The following is a 22,982-nucleotide window of genomic DNA, read 5'->3' as shown; positions in this document are numbered from 1 at the left end:
CCCACATGGGCAACTGCTCTTCCTTCTCACTGCTCCTAGCCACCAAGCTCCAGGGGACCACTTTTGGCTGCTCTTCTTCAGAAGCCTTACCTGTGTACATCTGCTCTCAGGATGAACTTGGGATTATGGCTGGCATGTTCTTCTGGTAGTAGATTTTGTGGACAACATTCTGCAGGAGAGGCTCCAGAGGAGTCACTGTCTGCAGGATGATCCCATGGCCAAGGAAAGCATGTTCAAAGATCAGGAGAACCAGCCCTGGCCCCACCTGCAGAGCAATGGAACACCCTCAGGGAAGAGTCCCTGGTGGTTCAGGAACTCCCATAGCTTGAGACCTGCTTGAGATGTCTCTCAGGCTGTACTCAAGTCCCCCTTTACTCTGTTTTTCACCAGATAATAGGCACAAAGTCAAACTATGCCTCAGGGCCATGAGTCACAGACTGGTTGCCAATTGTTAATGCTCCCCAGGCCAGGGGAAATCCAGCAGAGCCATGAAGCCCCTATTGGCCTGGGAGATTCACAGATGGAATGTCAGAGCTGGATGGCTTTGCTGTGCGCCCACAGGAATTCATGAGAGTTTACAGTACTCTGTTAACTTTACAGTCCCCAAAAGTTTAAAAGCTAATCCTCTATGAAAGAAGATGTTGGCCTTGTTGTTGATCACTGAATTACCTTCAGGTCGTCAACAGCCTTGTTAGATTGTTGACACCAGTCCTGGTCTCCAGATCTCAGTAGCAGTGATTGCAATACGGTATGGAGATAATACAACATCCCTACTCCTGCTCTGGCTTTCTCCTTCGCAGCTACAACAGTCACATTAGGTTTTAGCTGAAGTATAAGACTGGGGGCTCAGGTTCAGCTACAAGAAGGACATTGCGTTGCTGGAGTGTGTCCAGAGAAGGGCAACGAAGTTGGTGAGGGGTCTGGAGCCCAAGTCTGATGAGGAGGAGCTGACGGAACTGGGGGTGTTCAGTCTGGAGAAGAGGAGGCTGAGGGGAGCCCTCATCGCTCTCTACAACTGCCTGAAAGGGGGTTGTGGTGAGGTGGGGGTTGGTCTCTTCTCCCAAGTAACCAGCGATAGGATGAGAGGAAATGGCCTCAAGTTGCGTGAGGGGAGGTTTAGATTGGCTATTAGGAAAAATTTCTTTACGGAGAGAGTGGTCAAGCATTGGAACAGCCTGCCCAGGGACGTAGTGGAGTCACCACCACTGGAGGTGTTCAAAAACTGTGTAGACATGTCACTTGGGGACATGGTTTAGTGGGCATCGTGGTGTTGTGTTGATGGTTGGACTTGATTATCTTTAAGGTCTTTTCCAACCTTAATGATTCTGTGATTCTGTGACTTGTTCTCTGGTCTTTGACATGCATCCAGACACACAGATGCATGGTCATACACTTGGTTGGCTGAGGCAGTGCAGATTGCCGGGTTTTCAGCTACTTTATTTACTACTTCCTTTAATGATTGGTTGGGTACAAACTTTTTGTAAGGTTATTTGAATGTCTTTTTTTTTCCTGTTTATTGGTATCAGTGCTGAATAGCACAGACCTAAGAACTGAACAGAGATACAATCAACATCCACTTTGTGATAATTCCCTAATTACATCAAGATCTATCCCGTATCAAAGTTTTGTAACATGACATGTTTTGCTATTATTCTGAATTTGTAATGTGGGAATAGGTTAAATGCCTTCAAAAATGTACTAGAACAAAGTTACTAGTTTTATCAGGTGAGCTTGGCATTTCATTAAAAAAAACAACACAATCAAAACCAAAAGTGAGAACATCTCATTCTCATTGATTCATGTTTAGTGGCATTATTTCTATTTTCCCTTAATTATTTATCAATCTCTGTCATCTATTTTTTATCTCATTCAGGGCTGATCTTGGGCTAAAAGACGCACTGTTGCTGATTGTCTTTCCCAGGTATGTTCACCACGGGCTGAAAAGGTGCACAGTGCTGTATTGTAAAGAGCTGTGACAACATGCTGTGAAGGTCCCTTGAGACTGTCACCAGTGTTTGCTCAGGTACTATCTGTTTGGGTTTTTTATGTGGGCACAGCAGTCCTTGCGAACCTTCCCTTTTCTCCATGCTCTCCAACTGTGGAGCAGCCCCAATGCCAGTGTGTAGTTTTGGCCCATGTGTCTGATGCACTTGGTAGGAAAGGCTACGCTGGGCGGGATGGGCAAGGACTCAGTCTTCTGCGGGACAAAGCCCTTCTGCTTGGGGCGCTGGTGGTCACCAGCGTGGGACGTACCTGACCAGCTGAAACCATGAAATCTATCAAGGAGACATGCTTCCCAAAGACGGTTGCGGTGTGTTGAACCAGCAGCCGGGAACAATGCTCGTTGGGCTCCGGCTGTGGAGGCCACTCTACCTGGAGGGGTGGAGAAGGACCAGCTCAGTCTGAGAGGAGGTAGCAACAAGTGGTGACAAGAGCTGGCTGTGGAGACCATCTAGAGATGAGCACAGATGAGGGAGTGCAGCTAAAACCCTCAGAGACAGAAAAAGGAGAGTGGACCTGAAGACGGGGGGATGCAGCAGAGGTGGTGAGGTGGGGCTGATGTTTTGTGGCAGAAAGGGGACCTGGTTTGAAAGCACTGGGCCACCTCATGGCTCAGAGGGAGTTAAGGTCTTACCCTCCAGATGTGCTTCATAAAATCCCACAGCTTGGACCTTTTGTATCTTAGACTGGAGCTGCCCAGAATAGCTGGTCCGTGGAAGAAAGCCAGGTGAGCCGTGCCGGCCACGTTCCTGGCGATTTCCTGCCTTCGGGGGAAAATTTGCCACTGATGAGAGCGGACTTGTGTGCGAGCTCCCTGCATTCAACAGCAGTATTGCAAGAGCACTGCAGTACGGCCCCGCACGCTGCAGAGACGCTCACAGGTAGACGGCACAGCGAGAGGCAGCCGAGTGAGTGGAGGAAGGGACCTCAGCACAGACTGACCTGGGACCAGTTCTCAACTAGTGTATGGAAACAATTTAAACAGGAAGCTCAGAAAATTCAGAGTTAATTTTAAGCTCAAAGACGTCTATACATTTAACTTCTGCAGCTACACAAGCTGAGCCTCCAAATAAGTCCTTCCTTTGGCCCTGTAATAATTGTAGGTAATCAGGCATTTTTATGTTTGTGCTCCTAGACTAGATTTCACATATTTTAAAACCTTTAAAACTCACCAGCCTGCCCACAGTATGTCACTTTGGAGAAGTTTTAACTGCTTTATTACTCAAATACACCAGCTTTCCACCAGCTTGGCAAGTAGCACAGACTGGTCCCAGTATAGACCTGTGTACAGTGGCTGGCACTGAAAAGCAGACATGAAATAAATATTACTATCACATTAATCTGCCAAATTATCCCTGCATCTCACAACTCCTCTTCCCACACCCAGAGCTGTATCTCCTGTGTGTCATGTGCATTCTTAATTTCTTCTAATAATTCTTCATTTCTTTCTAGCCCACTCGCCTTAGTTGGGATTTAGCCAGCAGGCAGGCACTGCCTTTGGAGAGAAGTGTGCTTTAGATTAAGGGTCATTTTTGTTACTGATTTTTACAAACCACAGAGGTGTTCTGCTCAGCCAAAAGTGTGTAAAAACCTCCCAACGTTTTGGGAGGACTCTTGGGCTGAGCCGATCCGTCTCCACCCCTCCAGGCAGAGCGGTGTCTGGAGCCGGAGCCCAGCGAGCATCGCTCCCGGCTGCTGGTTCAACACGAACAAAACGGCAACAGCCATTTTGTTCTCTGTGGCACATATGTCAGTGTGTGATGGTGATTATGAAGATTAATGGCAAAATAACTGTGCATTTCCATTTTGGTGATCGACGAGTTGAAAAGCCTCCTGACACTAAGTGCCGCAATTCTTAGAGAATCTTTTTTTAAATTACATCAGTTATAAGTCAAAGCAAATTAACAGATTCTTTTTAAGTACCCAGAACATCTGCTCTCTACTCAAGAAGCCCACGATCTGTGTTTGGGGAGCATATGCCATACTCTTGGTGTACGGCACAGGGGTGTACTTCTGGGGCTGAGCTCTGCCGGAGGCAGCGGTGGCACTGGGCGCAGGCAGAGCCCCGCTAAATGGGAGGGAGATGGCCCTGAATGGGTTGACTGGGAGGAGATGTCCCTGAACTGGACTGTAGGAGAGGACCCAGGCACGGACGTGCCCCACGGGAGGAGCGGGCTCCCTACCTGGATGTGTGCATCGACCAAGCGCTTCGTCTGCCTGTGGAACACCCACTTTTCGGTGGCCATCTCCCACTGCTCGGGCACTGCCCATGCCAGACCGACCCTGTCGCAGTGGTACCAGACCAGCAGCATCCCGTTCACCTCGCAGGACGGGCAGGTCCAGACCCTCACAAAATCTGGCACTTACAGAGGCCAGAAAGGAGTCGGTTAAAAGAGGCATCTCCAAGGCTGACGCTGGCGCTGAAGGTCACCTTGTCCTGAACCATGGCTCAGAGATCGTCCTGATGGGCGCAGACCGCTAGTGACACTTGCCACCTTTCAGGCTGCCGAAGAAGGACGACAGCTTCTGAAGTTCCCAGAAGGGTGTTTGCTTGAATCAGTCTTATTTCAACTGGGTGTTTCGCATAGGTCTTTTAAGGAAGAAGCATGGCTGGCTGCTCTGCAGCCACCTTTCACTTCTCTTAAAACTGTTCAAATAGGTAAATGTCTGCTGCATCAATGGAGTTTCAATGAGCTAAAAGGAGATGGTTTTAGATAGAGGGGTGCAGAGAGTAAAAGCCATCTCTACCTCTTGGGTCCAAGTCATTCTCTGTTACAATACAGCAGTATCGTGTTGCTTTAAGAATATATCTGCAGTCTTTCCTGTGAAATGAATGTTGGCATTTCTATTTACCCAATATTCAGAAAATGTAGCTTCTACTGGATTGGAAGGCTTTTGCCTTCGTTACTTTTTCTTCTAATTTGCAAACAAGCACGGAGAATAGCGCTTCCTTATTACTCAGCCTTGTACACCCACGTGGGAGGTGAAATAGCAGGAGAAATGATGTTTCTCTTTCAGTAAATGAGTATCAGAGGGGGCAGGCGGAGACCGTCGCTGCGAAGGGCTACGGAGCGAAGGATCGCGCCGGGGGAGCCTTCCCGACGCGGGCAAACCGCGAAGGCGGCAGCACAGGGAGCGAGAGAGTGCCCCAGCTTCCCCCCCCGACCCCCGGCCGGCGGAGCGGGCTCCTAACGAGCGGCAGCTCTGACTCAGCGCAGGCGGGGCCCAGGGCGGCGGCGGCCAAACCCCCTCACCTACAAGAGCAGCCCCCGGGAGCGCGAGCGGCCCGGAGCGCGGCGAACAGGGCGGGCAAATGGCGTGGCGTGTCAGGACGTCAGTTTGCGCGGGCAGGGCATGCAGGGAAGGTGTGCGGGCGGGGTACAGTATAAGTGGACATCGTCCTCCCAGAGGAGGCTCAGCCATGGTCGCCACTCGGCTGAAAACTGGGGCCTGAAAACTGAAAAGAATGTGGCGACACAGACGGAGCTCCCGCTCAGGCATGCGGCTGTCCAAGTATCCAGCTGCAAAGAGTGCCTGAGCCTGTCAATTGTTCCAGAGACCGACGGGGACGCTACCTGCGTGCGGTGTGACCAGGTGAGCGACCTGCTCAGCCTGGTGGCAGAGCTGACAGAGGAAGTGGAGAGGCTGAGGAGCATTAGGGAGTGTGAGAGGGAGATAGATAGGTGGAGCCGCACCCGGCCATCCCTGAAGCAGGGGCAGCTGGTGGAGGCCCCACAAGCAGCAAGGGATCCCCTGTCCTCTTGCTGCTGGGCAGAAGGAGAGGACCTAAGAGATGAAAGGAAATGGAAGCAGGTCCCTCCTCGGAGAGGTCGCCAAATTGCCTCCGGGCTTCCCTCACCGTCCAGCTGCCCTTACACAACAGGTATGGGGCTCTGGAATGTGAGGGACAGGAACATGAGGACCCTGACGAAGGTCCGTCCAAGGGGGTGCCTTGGAGTCAACCAGCCCCACGCATCAAGACGTCCTCTGTTAAGAAAAAAAGGAGGGTGATTGTCGTAGGCAACTCTGTTCTGAGGGGTACAGAGGGCCCAATATGTCGACCAGACCCAACTCACAGGGAAGTCTGCTGCCTCCCTGGGGCCTGGGTGAGAGACGTCACCAGGAAACTCCCTCGTCTGGTTTGGCCCACTGATTACTACCCGCTGTTGGTCATGCAGGTTGGCAACGACGAGGTTGCGCTAAGAAGCCCAAAGGCAGTCAAAAAGGACTTGAGAGCACTGGGGCGACTGGTCAATGGAGCAGGAGCACAGGTAGTGTTTTCATCAATCCCTTCAGTGACAGGGAAGAATGCTGAAAGGAACAGGAAAGCACACCTGATCAACACGTGGCTCAGGGGCTGGTGCCGTCGTCAGAATTTTGGGTTTTTTGACCACGGGGTGGTTTACACGGCACCGGGCCTCCTCGCAGCTGATGGAGTGCAACTGACGCCGAGGGGCAAAAGGATTCTTGCTCATGAGCTGGCAGGCCTCATTGAGAGGGCTTTAAACTAGATTTGGAGGGGGGAGGGGATAAAACCGGGCTCACTAGAGTTGAACCTAGGGGTAGGTTCAACGTATCAGAGTTGAAATCGATAGCCCAGCTCAGGTGCATCTACACCAATGCACGCAGCATGGGCTCCAAACAGGAGGAGCTGGAAGCCATTGTGCAGCGGGACAACTATGACGTAGTTGCCATCACAGAAACATGGTGGGATGCTTCTCATGACTGGAGTGCTGCAATGGATGGCTATAAGCTCTTCCGAAGGGATAGACAGGGAAGGAGAGGTGGTGGGGTGGCTCTGTATGTTAGGGAGTGTTTTGATTGCATAGAAATCAAAGATTGTGAAGACCAAGTAGAGTGCTTGTGGGTAAGGATGAGGGGGAAGGCCAATGAGGCAGATATCCTGCTGGGAGTCTGTTACAGACCACCCAACCAGGATGAAGAGACAGATGAGACATTCTATAAGCAACTGGCGGAGGTCTCGCATTCGCTGGCCCTTGTTCTTGTGGGGGACTTCAACCTACCGGACATCTGCTGGAAGCATAACACGGCAGAGAGGAAACAATCTGGGAGGTTCCTGGAACGTGTGGACGATAACTTCCTGACACAGCTGGTGAGTGAGCCCACCAGGGGAGGTACCTTACTGGACCTGCTGTTTACAAACAGAGAGGGACTGGTGAGAGATGTGGTGGTCAGAGGCCGCCTTGGACTTAGCGACCACGACATGATAGAATTCTCAGTTGTGAGTGAAGTAAGGAGAGGACTCAGCAAAACTGCTATCATGGACTTCCGGAGGGCAGACTTTGGCCTGTTCATGTCACTGATTGAGAGAGTCCCTTGGGAGACAGTCCTGAAGGACAAAGGGGTCCAGGAAGGCTGGACAGTCTTCAAGAAGGAAATCTTAAAGGCGCAGGAGCAGGCGATCCCCATGTGCCGTAAGAAGAGCTGGCGGGGAAGGCGACCGGCCTGGCTGAACAGGGAGATTTTGCTGGGACTCAGGGAAAAGAGGAGAGTTTATCACCCCTGGAAGAAGGGGCAGGCAACTCACGAAGAGTACAAGGATCTCGTTAGGTCAAGCAGGGACAAAATTAGAAAGACAACAGCCCAGCTAGAGCTCAGTCTGGCCACAGTCATAAAGGATAATAAAAAATGTTTTTACAAATATATTAACAACAAAAAGAGAGGCAAGGAGAATCTCCATCCCCTACTGGATATGGCGGGGAACATTGTCTCCAAGGATGAGGACAAGCCTGAGGTACTTAATGCCTTCTTTGCCTCAGTCTTTAATAGCCAGTCCAGGTATTCACAGGGTATTCAGCCCCCTGAGCTGGAAGATGGGGATGGAGAGCACAATATACTCCTCATAATCCAGGAGGAAGCACTCAAGGACATGCTAAACCACCTGGACACCCACAAGTCTATGGGGCCTGATGGGATCCACCCGAGAGTACTGAGAGAGCTGGCGGAGGAGCTTTCCAAGCCACTCTCCATCATTTACCAGCAGTCCTGGTTAACAGGGGAGGTCCCAGACAACTGGAGGCTTGCCAATGTGACGCCCGTCTACAAGAAAGGCTGGAAGGAGGATCCTGGGAACTACAGGCCTGTCAGCCTGACCTCTGTACCAGGGAAGATTATGGAGCGGTTGGTCTTGAGAGTGCTCACAGGGCACCTGCAGGACAACCAAGGGATCAGGCCCAGCCAGCATGGGTTCATGAAAGGCAGGTCCTGCTTGACCAACCTGATCTCCTTCTATGACTAGGTGACCCGCCTAGTGGATGAGGGAAAGACTGTGGACGTTGTCTACCTGGACTTTAGTAAAGCCTTTGACAGCGTCTCCCACAGCATTCTCCTGGAGAAACTGGCGGCTCGTGGCTTAGGCAGATTTATTCTTCGCTGGGTGACGAGCTGGCTGGATGGCCAAGCCCAGAGAGTTGTGGTGAATGACGTTAAATCTGGCTGGTGGCCGGTCACAAGTGGTGTTCCCCAGGGCTCGGTTCTGGGGCCGGTCTTGTTCAATATCTTTATTGATGATCTGGATGAGGGAATCGAGTGCTCCCTCAGTAAGTTTGCAGATGACACCAAGTTGGGTGGGAGTGTTGATCTGCTGGAGGGTAGGAGGCCTCTGCAGAGGGATCTAGACAAGCTGGATCAATGGGCAGAGGCCAACTGTATGAGGTTTAATAAGGCCAAGTGCCGGGTCCTGCACTTTGGCCACAACAACCCCATGCAACACTACAGGCTTGGGGAAGAGTGACTGGAGAGCTGCCTGGCGGAAAGGGACCTGGGGGTGCTGGTTGACAGCCGGCTGAACATGAGCTGGCAGTGTGCCCAGGTGGCCAAGAAGGCCAACAGCGTCCTGGCCTGTATCAGGAATAGTGTGGCCAGCAGGAGTAGGGAAGTGATTGTGCCCCTGTACTCGGCACTGGTGAGGCCGCACCTTGAATCCTGTGTTCAGTGTTGGGCCCCTCACTACAAGAAGGACGTTGAGGTGCTGGAGTGTGTCCAGAGAAGGGTAACGAAGCTGGTGAGGGGTCTGGAGCACAAGTCTTATGAGGAGCGGCTGAGGGAACTGGGATTGTTTAGTCTGGAGAAGAGGAGGCTGAGAGGAGACCTTATTGCTCTCTACAACTACCTGAAAGGGGGTTGTGGCGACGAGGGTGTTGGTCTCTTCTCCCAAGTCACTAGTGATAGGACAAGAGGAAATGGCCTCAAGTTGCACCAGGGGAGGTTTAGATTGGATATTAGGAAAAATTTCTTCACTGAGAGAGTGGTCAGGCATTGGAACAGGCTGCCCAGGGAGGTGGTGGAGTCGCCATCTCTGGAAGTGTTCAAAAAATGTGTGGATGTGGCACTTCAGGACATGGTTTAGGGAACATGGTGGTGCTGGATTAATGGTTGGACTTGATGATCTTGAAGGTCCTTTCCAACCTAGTGATTCTGTGATTCTGTGATTTCTGGGAAAATCTGGTGCTTTGGGTGGGATGCATCTCATTCATTACATTTTAGAGAGGGCTTCATCTGCCCCCACACAGGCAGCTAGCAGCAGGCTGGGCTCTGTGGCTCCCCTGCCTGGCTGTCGGGCCCCTGCCAGCCTGGTGCCGGCGGAGCTGCCCATCCCAGCTTTCCAAAATCCCTCTCCGTCAAAGTGACCTGCATGAGCACAGATGGCTCTTAAATCTGTTTAAATCAACCTGACCCATTTGGCCTGTATGGGAGCAGGGCAGCTGTCTGCAGTCTTGTTCTTTTAATAGCTACCAGTAGCTACAACTCTGAATACAGCAGTTTCAGGTGAAACAATGCATTTTGGCAAGCGTTTCCGTATGTCCAGAATATTCATTCTCATTTTGTGATGAAACACATCATTCCTTATTATTTGGAACCAACTTTTCAATCAAATGCAGCTCCTGAGTGAGTATGGAAAAAAAAATCCAGTACTAATCTTTTTTCTGGGTAAAAAAAACACCCACACAAAAAAAAAAGGTTTGCTGTTTGGTGGGATCTGTAAATTGTTTATCTTAATATATATGGACAGAATATTTCTTTCACTTTGGGAAAAATTGTCTGTTTAGTAGAAAGACTGAGTTTTGCTGCTAATCAATGTTTTCATTGCTCTCCCAATCAATTGCAATCAGAGAAAGTTGAAGTCAGGGAAAATAACTAAGAAGCACAAACCAAAGCAAAACTCAAGGTAAGTCTGTTTGCTGGTTTCAGACGCATTTAGAATTGGTGATGTAAACTAATTTGTGCAGCCAGATCAAATAATTGTTACTCGTGAACTTTAAGTAAGACACTCTTCCTACACAGTCAACGCAAACCATATCTAAAAGGTAGGTGTATGCGAAGAGCTTTCCTGGATTTCAACCAAAAGTTCCCTTCAAGCCTTAAAAGGAGAAAAAATTGCCATTGAGAGACTATTCTGTCATGCTTATGCGACAGATTTAAGCACTGACGTGGTATGAGCTACCGCTATAGAGTACAGAATAATTTCTGAAACCAAATGGTTCCTCAGGAGGGTTTTTGTTTACATCCCTTCTGGTGCAATGCATTGCCTCAGAGTTAAAAAGCTTCTTTTATACACTGCTTTGCTGAATGCAGGAGTTGTAGGACTATCAAAATCAAGAAGGGTGATGATTTGTCTAGACTAAAGTTCCAGTTATCATCTAACACAGGAAAGGGCACAGGAAAGTTATGCCCTGACATGGGCAGCCTAGGAGGAGAAGTAGGGCACTGCATGAAATAGGGGAGCAGGATGGGGGGTGAGTTATTATAAGGACCATTTTTCCTTAACGAAGTATCTTTTAATGAGGACACACAGGCCACTGCCGTTGCTGCAGATGCTTTCTGCAGATCTGGGGGAACTTCACCTTTTTCAGCATGCAGGATGCGGGTGCATTTTCCATCTTTTTTCCTCAAAACTGCCAGCCGTGAAACAGGCGTTCGATGCAATTGCCCACGACGTGCCCACCGGCGGCGAGGTTGGCCCTGAGGGGAGGGCAGTAAGCGTCGACCACGTAGGCTTGGCCATCCTGGCTGTGCAACGCAGCGACCTGTTCTCCTGCAGGAATACAAGGTTATGAGGTCGTAAACACCACATCCCCACCTGAGTGGCCTCAGGTGAGACCCACATTGCTTGGCCCCTCCTGAACAGGCAGCACCGACCGGCACTTTTACCCAACCCGTGCAAAGTCATGCAGGTATATCCTGCTAAAAATTAATACCGGAGGTTTTCTTTTCTTTCTAGCGGAAGAGCAGTGGCAGGACAGAAATGGGGTTGCTCTGGAGAAGTTATTTAACCACGAGATGGCACCAGGCAGCTGCCAGAGCCGGCAGCTGCTGCCCAGCACTGAGGGCCCGGGAGACCTGGCAGGCAGCAGCTGCCAGGCTGCAGGCAGGAGGCATTTGCTGACTGCAAAAAGGGCCACGCAAAATTGGGATGGCAGCTGCTGTAGCAAGGGCCCAGGCTGCGGCGGCCGTCGGCTCGCTGCCGGGACTTAAAAGACATCCCAGAGCAGCGAGCGGCTGCGCCACGGCCGTCGCGCCCCGGGTGTCACGCGCAGCCCGTTGGCACCCTGCAGAGCCAGGCAGCTGCCCGGTGTCCCGCGGGGGCTGCTGCAGCCCAGAAACGTCCGTGTGGAAGGGCACTGCCTTGCTCCAGGCACCGGGAGCGTAATTTCTCCCGGTCATCTGTAAACCCTCATGGCTTTGGCCCTCAGCCCTGGGTTTTGAGCTCTTGGAGCCTGTTTCAGCTGCAGGATAAAAGTTGCCTTCACAGAAATATTTAAAGGTTTAGGATGCTTCCCCTGCTGAGGGAGGGATCCACACAGAGAAGAGCAATAGCTGCACTCAAAGACATTCCTGTCCCTTTGCCCGAGAGGTCTAGAGCGGAGCGCACAGGCTCATACCTCTCAGGCATCTCTGGCGATGGCAGCTGGCAGGAGCAGCCCTTCATCTGTTTGCTCTTGAACTCCACGAGCCGTCCGCACCGCAGCTCGGCAGTGGGTCCCTTCCTGGGCAGGGACGGCCGGGTGCTGCGGGCCGGAGCACTGGCACCTCCTCGGCCAAAGGAAGTTTCCTGGTGCAGCGAGGGGAAGCACCTGACTCCGTTCCGCCGCAGGCGTGGAGAGGAGCGTCGGCGCTGGCGCGGCCAGGGTGGTACTGCCCCGGCACTCAGACTTGCTTTTCCCCGTTGCTGGGCCTGAGTCCTTGTGCTCTCTGGAGCAACGTGAAGTTTGCCCTGCTGGGATCTGTCCCTGCTCAGTTCTGGCATCGGCCGCCTCCTCCCCACCCCAAGGGTAGCACCGCGTCAGCTGAGCGGGGAACTATTGAAATGGAGGGACAGACAGACAGTGCCCGGGCTGCAGCTGCGGGGCTGCTCACGGCCTTCCTCCACCCAGCTGTGCAAGGCAGCCGCGGCTGCACGGCATGCCACAGCTTTATCTAAAGAAATGTTCTTCCCGGAGGGACTGAATAGGTGCCAGGTGCTTCCCTGGCCCGGCACAGCGCTGCTCCGAGGGTGCTGCGGCACTGCAGACCTGCCAGCGCCCGCATCCCGGCCGGCAGCTCGGAGGAGAGGGGCTGCTCGTCGGTGACCTGGCCTGAAAGCAAAGCTAGACCTGCTCCAGCGGCCCCTCGAGTCAGGTCCGGGTTGGAAGGGGATGCAGCTGCTCTGGGGGCTCAGAAGCTCTTGGGGGCTGTTCATACAGATGTGGTGGCCACCAAGTTAAGGGCCAGGTCCTCTCTTCCATACTGTGCTTCAGGTTATGCATGTATGCATCCAGATTTCATCAGTGTGCGAAATCAGATCATTATAGAGCTTGCTGTTAAGTTAAAGCTCAGCTAGTGAGCTAAGACCAAATTAAACTTTGGGAGCCAGGCTCTGTCCGTGTTTTCCCAGGCAGCCATGCTGATGACAAGCGACACAGTGTGAGCTATCCCACCCAAAACCACTTTCTTTGAAGTTTTGTGGTACGGGCAAAGAAAAGGAAACCCTGCAAACTTTCCCAGCCTTTGAGCCTAGGAAGGATTATTTCTGGTGTCTGGCAGAAATGAGTTGTTGTGCTCCAGTGCCTGGAAATCCCTCCTTACCTGGCTCTGCTGTCCCTGCAGTCTTTCCGGAACGCTCTCACACACCTGCAGGCAGCAGGCATGGGGGAGCGGAGGCACCGGAGCTGCCCCAGGTAACAGCGGTTCATTTGGAAACATCGTCATTTTCTCTCTAACCTGCCTTTCTGCCTGGCCTGAGGTTCAGGGCAAAGCGGGGCAAAGCAGGGAAAGGGTTTCTGCCTGTCTCTGGAGGTGTTGCAGGTTCACCAGGAGCAGCAGCAGCGTGGGAACACAGAAGAGCAGTGCCAGGTGGCTCAGAGCAGAGCACTTGGAGCCTGGGGGGTTGCAGCCATGTGCCCCAAGGAGCAGCCCTAGAACCTGGTGCTTTGCCCACCAGAGTTTTGAGACAGTTTTACTCCAAGAAGGTTCCATCTCTAGAGCTTTCCTTCATACAGGCAGTCTGGAGCTCTTCTGCCTTGAAGATCTGGAGCAGTGCCCATGGCCAGACCCTTGCTGGGCTCCTGAGTGCTGCTTTTGCCTCCAGCCTTTGCACTCTGGAGCCAGTAGAGCCAGAGGAGAAGCTGATCTTTTTTCTCTCCAGCTCGTCCATCAAATCTGATGTCTCTCCACTTGGAAGGACAGTATCCTGGCCTAAGATATACTGAAAATACTCTGTTGCAGGCGAATATCTATAGAGTATTGTCAGCCACATACTGATATTTCCCTATTAAATTAGCCTATTTATTTTATGGAAATCAAGTGGCAATTGTAGCAAGAACAGCACATGGGACATAAAGAGCCCCGAGGCCACCATGCAGTTCTGGTCACTGGGGTCAGAGGATGTGCTCCGGGGCTTTCCTGCACGGGAGCCTCCCCGGGGTCTGAGCAGCTCCCCTGCAGCGAGCTCCCGGACAGCCAGCGCCCCGCAGAGCGGAGCAACTCTCACCCCACTTCCACAACTTCAGGAGAGAATGGGGCTTTCCTGTGTGCTCAACGTCATGTTTTGGAAGGTGTCCTGTCCCAAAGGACGAGCCTTGCAGGGACTGAGTCAAGCGATTTTTCTTCTTTCAACTCCTCTGGCTCGCTGCCCCGGCAGCAGGGCTGCATTTCCAGGCTGTGCTCAGAGACTCCAAAATAAATTAGACATCCACAAACCTGGAGGCTACAGGTTGTTTAACTCTTATTTACTGATCTTCCTGGCACTGGTACACTACTGTCACTCTGCCACTAGAAGTGATTTCACCTGCAGATTCAGCCAGACCCAGAGGACTGGGCACCAGGAACCAGGCTTGGGGCAGATAACCAAGAGAGTCATAACAGATAGGCTGGTGGGGGCTCCCTAGGACGTGTATCTTGAGTTACACAGGTCCCATTATAAAAAAAACAAACAAAAAAAACCCCAAAAAACAAACCCAAACAACTTCACAGGAGAGGATGGCTCTTGAAAACAGAAAACAACCCACACTTCCACCACTGAGTCTGAAGGATTTCAATGCAGAAACATCCCTTCTGATGAGGAAGGCGTCAGCACAAGACCAAAACCATCTTCAAGGTGAAAGGACCCTGGACAAGCACAGCACCCCTCTGGGTGTGGCTGTGAGGCTCCATCCCGATCTCCCCAGGACATGGGGAGCTGCAGGAGCAATGCCTGGGAGGAGACCCCAGGCAGCGAGAGGCTCCGGTGCCCCAGCAGGGAGCCCAGACAGGGGTGCCCTGCACACCCTCACGGAGCCTGTGCCATGATGTCTCGTGACCCAGCAGGGATACTCAATGCCCATGTGAAAGCCCAGGCTGTGACACCCTTGGTGCCCCTGTGTGGGTGCTGGCCGGGATGCCCCAAAAGGGATGCCTGGGCAGAGTTGTCCCAGTGCCTGGGCAGGGAAGTCCGACTCCCCAGTGGGGGTGCCCAGGCAGGGATGCCCAGCACACTGGCCAAGATCCTGAGCCTCGTCACCCCCGTTGCCTGGGTGGGTGGTAGGGGCGCCTGTCGGGGATGCGGCGGTGGGCAACCTGCCTTTGGCTCAGCCCAGGGACTGGCAGGTAGCCCACCTGCCCAGAGCCATGCCACAGCCCAGGAGGCTGCGACCCCAATGCAGCACCCGCTCCTGGGGTGTTCTGAGAGGGTCAAGGGATGAGGAGAGGCTGAGGGAGAGGGGTTCACTTTGTCTGGGGAAAGGGAGGCAAATCGGGGTGGGGGGGTCCAACTGCAGCCTGCCACCAGCTCGGGGTTATGGAGCGGAGGAAGCCGGGCATTTCTCCAAGACACACAGCAAAGAGGCAACGAGTACAAGCTGCAGCAAAAGGAACTCCACCTGCACATAAGGGAAAAATGCTTCCTTGAAGGAATGGTCTTAAATCCAGTAGATACATTAATTATATCAATAAATACCACAGCCTCCTCCTGAGCTGCTATCTTGGGCAAAAGTGAGACAGCGAAGTAATGCTTGATTTGGTCTGAAGAATTGCACAGGTTCAAGAGGTAATTGCAGAAAAGCCAGCTGTTGTCTACCATGTAGATATAGTCTGAGATTTCTAGGAGAAGCAGCGACCCAAAATACCCACCCTAGTACCGAGTAATTAGAAAGGGAAAAGTACACAGAAATGGATCATCTGGCTGAAGCAAAACGAGCAGCTGAAAGAGCAAGTTCAGACAGGGTGAATTGCTTGAAGACCTGATGTGAAAGGTTCAGGTAAACACATATATGACCTATTGGGAACCTGCTCTAGGAGCAGAATGCCAGTGTAGTTACGCAGAAGATTGAACACAACAGTTGGAAGTAAACAGACATCCCTCAGAGCGGGAGAGGCTGCCAGTCCTGTCTGAATGGGGAAAAGGAGGAAAACAGCAACTCCAGCAAGTGAAGGATCAGGTCAAAATAAGGCAGATCAAAGAGGTTTTCAAGAGCAATTTACTAAGGACATAAAAGCACATAATATATACATCCATTGCACAAAACCAGAAACTTGATGGGTGGTTTGGGGAACGGCAGACCAATGAGTCTCAGTACTGTGCTGGGCAAATCCGTGGGCTGCTGCAGTGAAGGGTTTGAGAGACATGGAAATGAATATGCTCGTTGGGGAAGAGTCAGCACCCCGTTTGCACAGAGAGGTCACATCTCACAAACAGATCCGAGGAGTCAGCAAGCAAGTGAACAAGTTCATACTTTGTTCACTTGGCTTTTCAAGATGCTTCCTCTATGGTATGTTGCAAAATGTCCTCAAATAGTCCTGAAATAACAGGGGGAACCTCTCTTGCTTTTGTCATTGGAGCCAATCGGATAGGAACCAAGAAAAAGGAATAGATGCTCAGCTGTTACAACGGAGAGTAGGGATCTGCATTTATTTCCACAGAACCTAAGAAACGGGATAAACAGGTCTCTAAATCATCGGATTAACATGATTCTAAATTATTCACTATGCTAAAATGTAAAGTTGACTGTGAACTACTGCAAAAGAAGCCTTACAAATCTCTCAGTGACTGGCAGGCAAACAGCAGTGTCTGCCAGTGAAATGTAATGCACATGGCGAAGACCCACAGGAGAGGGTCTCAGAATGAGATCTGAGCATTACTTGACTTGGTCTGTAAATGCATCTGCTCACTAGTCCACGTTGCTCAAAAAGACAAATGCAATATTAGGAATAATTAGTATTAATGCTTTTGTAGGCATGATGATCTAAGCATATCAAAGAAGCAAGGTCCATAGAGGACAATAATATTTTCTATTAGATGAGCTGATAGAGCTGGAAAAAAGTTGACAAGCTTTCAGACATAATAGCCCTCCTTCAAGAATAATTAGGAATGTAACTGGGAACAGAGAAAAAAACATCTGCATGTTTGATCTATGGCAAGGTGCATGTAATGGTGGTCACCTCACCTTGCATGGAGTAAACCTAGAGGAGACACAGAGAAAAGAGGAGAGTAATCAGAAGCAGGAGTGGCAAGAATAGAATAGACGTAAAGCCTTGAAGATCAGAAGGTGACTTTACCCATCCATTACCAACCCCTAAACTAGACGAGTCTTCGTCTCAATCTAGCACTTTCCTTTTAAGCTGGCATTTGACCCCTTTTCCAAGGCTGAAGGAATTTATGAGTGGGCAGAATTGGGTCAAGCAAGAGGGAAATCAGAAAAAGAAAGGACAATTGGGAGACAACGGGAGTCCCAGGGTGTTGCTGCACAAACCCAGCAGCAATCGCTATGCCTCCATGCAGAGGAAGGGCTCAGTCCAAGAACTGCTTGGCCAGAGCCTTTATGAACTTACCCCCTTTGCTCTGCTCTTTTCCCCCAGAATTCTTGAGTATCTTTCTTCTAAGACATCTTACAGGTGCAAACAGGAGGGCCAGGGCACCCACAGTATCCCTGGTTGGACACACAGGAGTGTGTCCCCTGATGAAGCATTCGCCACCACTGATGGAACATCAAGGGTTACTCAGGGCACGTCTGGTGTGGCACTGTGGGAACCTCTGCTTCCCTGGGCAAGGAACAGAAGTGAAACAGCCCTTGATGTGTGAAGACTGCCCAGAAGCCCTGGGTGTTAGAGACTGAGTGCAAGAGGCATTTACAGATGGACATAATGGGCCCAGGACAGAGCGCTGGGAGTTCCTGAGTGGGGTGAGGGCAGGAGCACCCAGGAACTTGTTGAGTAATGCAGGACCTCCACAGACACACAGGGCATGTGGCTCTTTCTGGGGTGCTTGGGGATGGGCAGTATTAAGATGAAGCACATCCCATGCTAGATGTGAAAACCAAATCCAATGCAGAGATTTCCTTCTCATTAACTTCTCAGGCAAAGCTGGGCGATGACCTGCAGGGGACCATCCCAAGGCAGCTGGGAAACAGAAAAGGAGAAAGCTAGGACATTTGAGTCCAAGAAGCAGTAAATGTTTCTGTAAATTATGTAAACTGAGCATAATTAAGCATTGGTGAGGTAACTGTGGCTTCTGTAGGCTATTATCTCTGTATTTATTTTTAGGATATATTGAGAGTCTTTTGACTGGTACATAGCAACCTTAGCTATACTAAAGAATTAGTTTGGGGTTCGAAGTGGTGCCCGTGGCTACAGATGCTGAACGCCTTTCACCATGTACCAAACCCCAATTTCAAATGCTTCTGAGTTTGCTGAACCAACCACCTAAGGCTGAAATGCTTCACTCCCCAGGTTTGACACATATAGGAGCAGTGGTCATGGTAGAGACCATTCATCTGCTTCAAGGGGTTGAAAAAATGAAGTTTAACTCTATAGAAAAACAAGCAAAGGAGAAACACGGTGTTTAGCTAGTATTAGAAATCCTTAGACTGGCTGGGACTCTCTAACACACCTCTGAGTTAGATCAGGGCTGGGACTTGAAGTGGAGACTGAAATGGGAAGTAAAGAGTTGCAGGAAGAGGATGAAGCCTTGGAGAACTGGGTTGTTTGACACAAAGACTCTCAATGACATTTTTCACCAGATAACCCTACCTGTGTGTTCATATTTCCAGGAAGCCCACCTCGAGACTGTGTGTCTCACTTTCCAGATGTGCTGACTTGCAAGTGTCTAGAAAGATAGCTTCAAGGAAGCAGATGAGATAAAAACAGTGTTTTCTTCAAAACCAGTGGTGTTTAGCCTGGTCTCGTCATGTTTTTATATGTTTTTAGGCTGGTTTCATAATAGAACTTGTGCAGTCAATCTTTCTTTCTGTCCTCAGCAACCAGGTTGTTATCTTCCAGCAAATATAAATCACACATTGACAGGAGGGCACAGCTCTCAAGGGTGCATGTTTGCTGTCACATACCTGCACTCTGAATTTTGTGTTTGAGCACTAACCCACCAGTTATCTGTCCTGGTATGTGATGGAGCACACAGGCTCCATGCTCCAGTCTGCCAGCTGGCTCCGGGGGTGAGGTATGTCACGTGCAGCAAAAGACCTGGTGCCACTCAGCTCCTGCTCCTACATGTCATATTGACACAACTGGGCCAGCTCTGGCTTTGCCTGGCTTGCTCAGCATCCTCCAAAGCTACTCCTGAGGTCATACACCTCACATTACAGAATCACAGGATCATTAAAGTTGGAAAAGACCTTAAAGATCATCAAGTCCAACCATCATCCCAACACCACGATGCCCACTAAACCATGTCCCAAAGTGACACGTCTACACTTTTTTTTGAACACTTCCAATGATGGTGACTCCACCACCTCCCTGGGCAGCCTGTTCCAATGTTTGACCACTCTCTCAGTAAAGAAATGTTTGCCAATATCCAACCTAAGCCTCTTCCGGTGCAACTTGAGGCCATTTCCTCTTGTCTTACTGTTAGTTACTTGGGAAAAGAGACCAACCCCCACCTCACCACAACCCCCTTTCAGGTAGTTGTTGAGAGCGATGAAGGCTCCCCTCAGCCTCCTCTTCTCCAGACTGAACATCCCCAGTTCCCTCAGCCGCTCCTCATAAGACTTGTGCTCCAGACCCCTCACCAGCTCCGTTGCCCTTCTCTGGACACACTCCAGCACCTCAACGTCCTTCTTGTAGTGAGGGGCCCAACACTGAACACAGGATTCGAGGTGTGGCCTCACCAGTGCCAAGTACAGGGACACGATCACTGCCCTACTCCTGCTGGCCACACTAGTGCTGATATAGGCCAGGATGCCATTGACCTTCTTGGCCACCTGGGCACACTGCTGGCTTATGTTCAGCTGGCCGCCAAACAGCACCCCCAGGTCCCTTTCCGCCGGGCAGCTCTCCAGTCACTCCTCCCCAAGCCTGGAGCGTTGCATGGGGTTGTTGTGACCCAAGTGCAGGACCTGGCACTTGGCCTTGTGTCCAATATGGCCACATACAGTTGGCCCATCGATCCAGCTTGTCCAGAACCCTCTGCAGAGCCCTCCTACCCTCCAGCAGATCAACACTCCCACCCAACTTGCTGTCATCTGCAAACTTACTGAGGGAGCACTCGATCCCCTCATCCAGATCATCAATAAAGATATTGAACAAGACCGGCCCCAGAACCGAGCCCCGGGGAACACCACTTGTGACCGGCCACCAGCCAGATTTAATGCCATTCACAACTCTCTGGGCTCGGCTGTCCAGCCAGTTCTTTACCCAGTGAAGAGTAAACCTGTCTAAGCCACGAGCTGCCAGTTTCTCCAGGAGAATGCTGTGGGAGATGGTGTCAAAGGCTTTACTAAAGTCCAGGTAGACAACGTCCACAGTCTTTCCCTCATCCACTAGGCAGGTCACCTGGTCATAGAAGGAGATCAGGTTGGTCAAGCAGGACCTGCCTTTCATGAACCCATGCTGGCTGGGCCTGATCCCTTGGTTGTCCTGCACGTGCCCTGTGAGCACCCTCAAGATGAACTGCTCCATAATCTTCCCTGGTACGGAGGTCAGGCTGACAGATCTGTAGTTCCATGGATCCTCCTTCTGGCCCTTGTCGTAGATGGGTGTCACATTGGCAAGCCTCCAGTTGTCTGGGACCTCCCCTGTTAACCAGGACTGCTGGTAAATGATGGAGAGTGGCTTGGCAAGCTCCTCCGCCAGCTGTCTCAGTACTCTCGGGTGCATCCCATCAGGCCCCATAGACTTCTGGGTGTCCAGGGATGCACACAAAGGGGCTCTGCTGAGATGTTTGCTGCCTCCCTAAAGGTAAGTTTCAGAGTTGGGAACAACTGGGCATATTTCTGCCCCCATCAGTGTGAAGGCAATGTCCTCTCTTTGAGAACAGCTGTCTCTGGAAGGATTACAAGCTCCTGAGTGCCTCATTTGTCATTGACCCCCCTTTTCCTTGCCCTTTTTCAGCTTCATCCCAGTCCAAAGATGTAGGGCATATCCAGAGGTCTCACTCTCCACTTAATAGAGGACAACAAGGTGGCACCTCTGCCTACCAATGAAGCCTGTCACTGCCTGGACTTCGCTGGGGAGACACAGCCACAGGGAGAAGCTCATATGTCCCCTTTCCCAGGGAATTTGGCCCCTCCAACCTCTTCAAATGTTGGAACCATTTCTGCTTGAGCAAGGTGCTGCACCGTCATGCCCTACCACATCTTGCAATGAGAAGGGCTGAAGGTTACTGGTGCAACCACAGACTCTGGTGTCCCAGTGTCCACAGAGAGTCCTTGGAGACAGAGGAAGTGAATCTGGCAGCCCTGGATGTCAACTCTACCTTGGGAAGAAAAGCAGCTACATCCCATGGGCAAGCTTTATCGTGGACAGCCGAGCTGTTGGACTGAGCTCCAGTGTGGTGGGCTGTGCATGTTGGGGAGCATGAAGGGCTTGTGTTCCCCAGCATGCTCCATCTCCAGCCACTCTGCACTGGTGACTGTATCACCATATTACGTGGGCCCAGGGTCCAGCGTCCTCCGAGGCAAAGATCCAAAGGAAACCCCCAAGAAGTGACCAGTCTCTCTGAGCTCCTTTCCAGCCTTTGCTGTGCAGGAGTCACAGGGGGCTGGAAGTCCCTGAGGACAAGTTGTCCCATCCCCTGGGACATGATATGCAGGCAGCTGACACCCAGCCACCTCTTGGCTGGTTTTCCAGCAGAAAATTGGAATTTTGTGAAAATGAAAGTTTCCCTACAGAGCATTACAAACATATGAGTGCTGTTTTTCACTTAGAAAATTATTCCAGTGGAAATTCCCACCCTTTCCTCCTGCACATCTGACCGTGCATTTCTGTGCGTTCAATTCCTTCTGGTTTCACAGAAGCTGTTCTTGTGTTTCTCACCATCTTTGCCTCTGGCCATTGATGTTCCATGTCCCACCCTCTTACCAGTCCCTGAATATGTCCCTGTCCACTCAGGAGCCTCTTGGTATCCAAAAGCCAGACTAACTGCTTGCATCTTGTTTTAACTCCCCCCCAGCCTTGTGAGTGCCCAGCTGCTTTGGACGAAGGCAAAGCGCTGGTGGGTGGTGGGAATGCTCCTGCACGTGGGTGTTGCAGTGATGCAGTAACCTGACAGCGGAGGGGGAGAGAGACAACAATTCTTGTCACTTGGCATAGGACGCTGCTGCAGCTTCTTTCTGCAATGACACCGACTCCAGAGGTGACACACACTGTGCTCAGGAAGGTGGAAAAGGCCCTCAGAGCCCTCGATCTCATGCCCTGTGGGGAGAGCTGACTAAAGACAACATGGATGCCCATAGCAAGGCAGCTCTGTGCTGCACCAGCACGGGAGCAGGGAGCTGTGCTGCCTGGTGACTCCACCAGCCACATCTGGATTGCAAAGTAGGCTGGGCTGAGTCCCGCTCTGCTGGGAAAGCGTTTAGGGAGAGCACAAGACCTGCTTAGGGACTGCAGTCCATCCTGTGTATCATCTGGAAGAGAGGTGGAGACAGGGCCAGAACATACGACAGCAACAGCTCAATCCAAACAGCTGCTCAAATGTTTTCTCCTTCATCTCCACCTCATTGCTCCCTGCAGCTCCCCCACCATAGGAATAACGCTGCTGGGCACCTTACTGCCTGCAGACGCCAGCCGTTGCCTGGCGGTCTGGCTGGATGGCTGACACGGTGACAAGGATGTCCTCCTGCTGCGTGCCAGCTGCTCACACACATCGCATCCCCCAGTGGGCTGATGGTGGGGAATGTGCTGTGCCAGTCTCCAGGCGGGTGGTGAGGAGCTGTGGGGGGCCCTTGCACCCCCTTCCTGGTCTGTCGTCCCTGCCTGCTGTCTGCCACCACCCGCTGCCCACCTTGACCTCAGACTGGGGTTTAGTGCTGTTCCCCATCCCATCCCAGGCCATCCTTGTGTTGCTCATGTGGCGGAGAGCCACACACCAAGGGAAGGTGTCCTCTACCTGCAGGGTACCCAGGGCAAGGGACTCCCTGGGAGGTGTCCAGCTGGAACAGATGTGATGAAGCTGGGCGGGAGGCTCTGGCCATGGCATGGAGACCATGTGAGGAGGGCAGGGTTGCCTTCTTCCAAATTCACCAGCCTGCCTACCCCAGCTGTGCTGCACTGAGGGAGCA

At 51.5% G+C, this 22,982-nt stretch overlaps 1 protein-coding gene across 1 annotated transcript; it reads right to left on the bottom strand.

Annotated features, from left to right (window-relative positions):
• Positions 1-86: 86 nt before the first annotated feature.
• LOC309412251 (cholesterol 7-desaturase nvd-like) lies at positions 87-21,047 on the bottom strand (the record flags this gene model as incomplete). Its single annotated transcript, XM_082009123.1, is given in 9 exon segments — positions 87-124; positions 127-265; positions 2,254-2,373; positions 2,636-2,761; positions 4,185-4,363; positions 10,866-10,911; positions 10,914-11,056; positions 16,920-16,935; positions 20,997-21,047. Coding segments are annotated over 9 exon segments (858 nt in total).
• Positions 21,048-22,982: the final 1,935 nt, after the last annotated feature.

Source organism: Phaethon aethereus (assembly GCF_964289735.1).
Source record: "Phaethon aethereus genome assembly, chromosome: 20".
Taxonomy (NCBI): Eukaryota; Metazoa; Chordata; class Aves; order Phaethontiformes; family Phaethontidae; genus Phaethon; species Phaethon aethereus.
Note: the sequence above shows the minus strand (reverse complement) of the source record. Positions and strands in the feature narration are given on the sequence as shown.